This window comes from Mastomys coucha, unplaced genomic scaffold (genome assembly GCF_008632895.1).
Source record: "Mastomys coucha isolate ucsf_1 unplaced genomic scaffold, UCSF_Mcou_1 pScaffold20, whole genome shotgun sequence".
NCBI lineage: Eukaryota > Metazoa > Chordata > Mammalia > Rodentia > Muridae > Mastomys > Mastomys coucha.
In genome coordinates this window covers 113621598-113627279 of record NW_022196903.1, presented here as the reverse complement: position 1 = coordinate 113627279, position 5682 = coordinate 113621598, and the positions used below count along the sequence as shown (strand labels likewise).

At 39.8% G+C, this 5682-nt stretch overlaps 1 protein-coding gene across 1 annotated transcript in view; it reads right to left on the bottom strand.

The window, feature by feature from the left end:
- Nucleotides 1–932: 932 nt before the first annotated feature.
- Kdm5a (lysine demethylase 5A) overlaps nucleotides 933–5682 on the bottom strand; it is a 71068-nt gene continuing 66318 nt past the window's right edge. Inside the window, exon 28 of the mRNA XM_031383220.1 lies at nucleotides 933–4161. Within this exon, the coding sequence (XP_031239080.1) occupies nucleotides 3955–4161 (207 nt within the window). The 3' untranslated portion in view covers nucleotides 933–3954. The remainder of the gene's footprint in view (nucleotides 4162–5682) is intronic.

The following is a 5682-nucleotide window of genomic DNA, read 5'->3' as shown; positions in this document are numbered from 1 at the left end:
TAAATTCTTTTATGCAGCTCTGGCTTTCTGCCTCCATATCCCAAGTGTCAGGATTAAAAGTGTATACCACCATGCCCAGCTGACAAGCAGTTTCTTTATATTCACTGAGCTGTATCTAGCAAACTAAGAAAAACAAATGGACATTTTCTGGACCCCACTGAGGACAAAAGGAAGGCAAGGGAAGGACTCGTGAAATGATGCTCATCTTAAGGATCTGGCAGTGTCTGCCACGTTCCTCTCAGGTCATGGGCAATCACAGATGGAATGTTTACCTCCCAGCTCTTCCAAGTATGGTACACACTCATTCATAAGCTCACTGCAGCTCAAGTCGGAGTCAGACGGGCAGAGCTGGCTCACAGCAGCCATTGCTCATGGCTTCTACAGCAACACCAGATGAAACAAACATCTGTGAGATGATGAAGATGCCTCTTCCCCCCAATTAGGGACAAGCAACTACTGCTACCTTGTACTTCTGAAGAGTTCTAAAAGACCTTCTCGAGCCGGACGGTGGTGGCACTCGCACTTGGGAGGCAGAGGCAGGCAGATTTCTGAGTTCAAGGCCAGCCTGGTCTACTAGTTCCAAGACAGCCAGCCAAGGCTACACAGAGAAACCCTGTCTCAAAAAAAAAAAAAAAAAGGCCTTCCCTGTGAACAATTATCAAAGACTTAACTACCTTTTTTTTTTTTGAGACAGGGTTTTATTACGTAGCCCCGGCTGGTACAGAGCTCACTATGTAGACTAGACTGGTCTTAAAACTCCTGCCTCTGATTCCCAAGTGCTAGGATTTAGTGTGTGTGGCAGACTTCCAACTTTTTTCATTGTTACCTTTGTCAAAATATTTATAGTGAGGCAATGAGAAATAGTTTAAAAAATATTAAATTCTTAAGTTAAAAATCTAATAATGAAGAACTGCAACTCTGAGGAGGCAGAAAGAGAAACATAAATCAAGTTTTAATACAAAATGTAAACAAACAATACAGAAGAATGGAGTTTCTTATAATTCTTGTGAAACAAAGCTTTACATTAGAACAGCTAATTTTCCTTAAATAGATGACTCTTATTTCATTAACTCACAAACTATAGGGTTGTGAATTTGTGGGTAGAGTGCTAGTTTCTTCTATATCCTTCAATTTTTTTAAAAGATTTTAATTACTTGTATTTGTTTTTGAGTATTTTCCAGAACGGATGTCTGTATACCACATGTGTTCAGTGCTCTTGGAGTCCAGAAGGACATTACAGATGGCTATGAGCCACCATGTGGTGTTGAGAACTGAAACGGGGTCCTCTGGAAGAGCAGTCAGAATTCTTAACCGTTGAGTCATCTTTAAAGCCCCTCCCTTATGGTCATTTGAGTTTTTGTCTAAATCTATGGTTAAGACAAATCAAATTCTTCAAATAAGTACAGAAGAGCCAAATGAATCAATGAAATTCTATATTTAAAAGTTTCAAACACCAGAAGGTGATAGGCAGCTATTCACAGGTACAGACTGCCTATTTCTGAGGTCTCCAACAGACAAACGAACACTGTACAAAGAACACTAATTATTACTCAAAACAGTCCCCTTTCAGGATCCTCATGACTCTTTACTATAGACAATACAGTTAATGGAAGTAGTTAACTGGAAGGAAAATTAAAATTGTAAAATGTATTCTGGGATTCTATCACTTACATTGTAAATTTCTGAAGGGTTGGTGTCCACTCAATTTTAAACCACAAGTATCTCAAGTCTTTTACAAAGACTAAAAGGTAAGAAATATTGTGCTTTTTTTCATTATAACAATAACCAAATAAAATTCTTAGGTGATAATCTTCATGTTTGGCAAAATGAAAATGTGTGAAATTAACTATTTACTTAATTAATCCTGTAACCATTACTGAAATCTTAGCTCACGCTCACACTGAGATGGAAATTCAAGACACAAGCACAGCAACACATTCAAACAACATAACTAGTCAAGATATGTTACTTAACATTAGTGAGGAGACCAAAAGTAGGTAGTATAAACCAGAGAGAGTATTATCAGAGATTGGACATTGTACCTATAGCCGTACCACCTGCATGTGTGTGTCTCATCTGACCTTGGAAACTAAGCAGGGTCAAGCCTGGTTAGCACTCAGGATAAGGGTTTGTAAGGACCCTTTCTCTTCTCCTAAGATGCCCTTTGAGGTAACCTCATACCCACACAGTCTGTAACTGGACAGTACATCTCACTTCTAGTTACTAGAAGACATGTCTTTAAGAGACTGGGGCAAAGGGGAACAGAGGCTACAAACTTTCTAGGTTTGCTCAATGCCCCCTTTAACAGGACAAGTGATGAGTTTAAGTCAAATTGCAGATTCTTCAGCCAAAATAAAGAACAAAAGGATAGTGAAGATAAACACTATTTTTAGAAAACCTTTTTGTCCTTTAAAATATATTAGTCTCCTTCTAGCAGGAGTTTACAGAGTCCACCTAAGACCTTTGTAAGAACACAGAACCCAATGGGGCAGGGAGTGGGGCACAGCACCATAGTTTCAAACATACAAAACATTCAGCACTGACTAGAATAAGACCAAGCTGCCCAACAGACAGGGACAAGTCCCAACATGGAAGAAATATATTATCTATCTGAATAGAAGAAAAGAGGGAGAAATGTTTAGGTGAGAATGAGGAAGAACTGCTAACTCCTTGTACTACAAGGAAGGAATGGGATTTCTTTATCAAAACGCAGAAAGAAAATGCAGGCTCCCAAATGGATTTTTGATGCTCAAACTCTATCATATGTTGCTGGTAACAGTAAATATATATATATATATATCTATATTCATATATGTATATCAAAAAAGGAAAAATAATCTATAGAACAGTCAGTAGTCAGAGACATTTAGAAAAAAGTAAAAACAAGTCTTTCTTTTTAAAAACGGATTTACTAGAACAGCTCCATACCCAGAGGCCCTACGCCCCACATCCTCTGAGGAAGCCTCGGTGTTACTCATCAACATCTGCTGGGGTCATGTTGGAAACTACAGGCATTGGGGTTAGGGCTGCAAGGCAAAAGCTGTTATCTGCCAGTCTTGCTCATGGCCATGCGTGAAGCATGGTGGAGTCTGGAGTACTTGTGAATGAGGGTTTTCCAGATAAGCATGCATCACCAAGGCTCAGTAAAACATTCTTATTAGTCACCCCTACTCCCTCCAGAAACCTGGATCCGTGCACCTACCTTTCTTCTCTAAAATACAGACCCAGATGGACTTCTCAAACCAATGGGCTACTTGCCTTGAAGTAAGAAAAAAACAAAACAAAACAAAAAAACCCTTCTTCTCAGAATCCAGTTTAGTCAGATGTTCTAACCTGCTGACATCCTCCTGAGGAAAGTGAAGGACTCTTTTGGAGGACTTTCTTATTGGTCTAAATAAGCACAAGTAGCTGCACTGCCACCCGAAGACCTCTAGAAGGGATAACTTTGGCCTGCTTCTCTTAACTGGATCAGTAGGGCATAGATGTCAGTAATTACAGACAGAGTTGTGCTCTGACTCCTGTGAATTATCCTAAGAAGATTCAAACAGTCGGGGCCTTCCCATGGCACCACCTGTAGGTTGTAACATTCTACAACTAGTATCAGTTGGTTGAAAGCCACTTCTCATACCCCCCGCTAAGCACATCAAGGTGTTAATGCCAAACAGCCTCCTGAGAGTTCTATTAGAACCGGACCTTAATTCAGCAAACCATACTCAAAGGAGTCAAGAGTTGAAATACTTGGCTGCTGCACCAAAGACGACATCCTCTGCACAGACGATAAGGGAAGGAGCCCACACAATCCATGCAGAGAGGAAGCCAGCACTAAGAGGACTTTTTCTGAAGTCCATTCATCTTTGGAAACAACATTCTGAGCGGTCAGAACCACTCTGCTTGATGAGTAAGGTCTCAATGTGGTCCACTTCCCCCCCATGTTGCAAGCTAACTAAACATCTGCTAACTGGTCTCTTTAAGGTCCTCCATTGGTAGTTTGTAGCTCATTATGAAGGGAGGAGGTGGTGCTTGGCCTGGGCTATCTGGCCCCTGCTTCTTTGCACAGTTTATACAGATGTAGTCTTCATTTTCAGCCATTTCTGGAGATACACCAACACAAACTTGATGAAACCACTCATCACAGCCACCATCACACTGTACCCAGTCTACCTGTAGGAGATAAAGATTGGGAAATGCTTAGCATTATAACAGTAAGGCCAGAATAAAAGCAAACCAGAGAACTTTCTTGGAATTAAGAAGAGCAAACAACTGGGATATCCAGAGATAGATATGACTTCTTATGGGGTTATTTTTCAAAGAAAGAAGCTGAGAAGTTAATACCCCCAAATTATATTTTACCATAGTGTGTCCACAAAATTAGGCCTCTTAGGTACTCCATTACCTCATGAATACCTGGGGTTCCTTGTGAGGCAGAAACATGATTGGGGAATACTTAACAAAAAAGAAACTTCTAATAGAGCAGCCAAGTAGTTTTAGCTAATATTAACAATTTCTAGGCTCTAAAATAATGCAATTAACAATCAAGAAAGGAAGAGGACAACAATGTGAGGCAATCCTGTGGATTAGCTTTATTTCAAAGAGATAAGCCAAAGTACTAAGAGCATTAAATACCTTTTTAGAAAAGCAGTCACATAGGCCACTTTTAAAACTACTATTTTTTATTCTTCTCTTCTTCCGTTACAAATACAACTCCCTATAAAAAGTTAGCAAATATCAGAGGTCAAATCTTACAAGTTAACCAATTACAACAGTCAAAGACACAGGTCAATAGATTAACTCTGGGGTTTAAAATTAGTCTGAGAAAGTGACAGGTGTCAGCGGCAGATGCCAGGCAAACACCGATCCTTCAGACCTACAGTGACTAGGAGAGAGGCACGAGAGGGCTTTAGTTTGGTGACTTAAAACCTTGTCACTAACAGTAAAGTAGGAAAGTAGTGCAACTTCAGGCTTTAATGTTCAGAAGGTGACATTATACTTAATGTAGTATCGGACAAGATCTATCATTAAGATAACAAGAGCTTCAGGCATTCCCCTTCACAATACAAAGGCTGGTCACTGTGGTGGCAATACAGGAAGCCACTTAAAATCATAAGCTTTATTAGACCTCAGAGCAAAGAATTATGAAGGGATCAAAGAAGTCCCTTAACACAGCCAGGACGACAAAGGAGGCCTTGGCTAGGTAAATAAGTTTTATTTAGGGAAAGTGAGTGGCTTTAAAATGCTTCCATAGCTTGTAAAACAACAGTCATGTCAGTAAGTTCTGGGTTTATAAAATAGGATGGGAAAATTATTTATAAAATATTGCAACTTGGCTTTTATTATCTTTTATCATTTCTACTCTAATCATTCTCAAATATTTGTATTGTTCTTAACTATCTGATGTTTTCCCCGCTGTAATTAAATTCTTTAGGTGTTCCCTCCTTAAGCATATAGTCTTACTGTGTAGCCTAGGTTAGCCTCATCTTCATCTTTCAGCATAGCACTCTGCCAGGCTCAGACTTAAGATCCTCCTGTCTCAGCCTCCAGAGCGTTGGGATCACTGTGGCAAAGTTGTAAGTTTATTAAGCAAAGAAAACTACATACTCCAAGAACTATGTGTGGACTTTAAGACATTCTAGCCGAGGGTGGTTGCGCACGCCTTTAATCTCAGCACTTGGGAGGCAGAGGCAG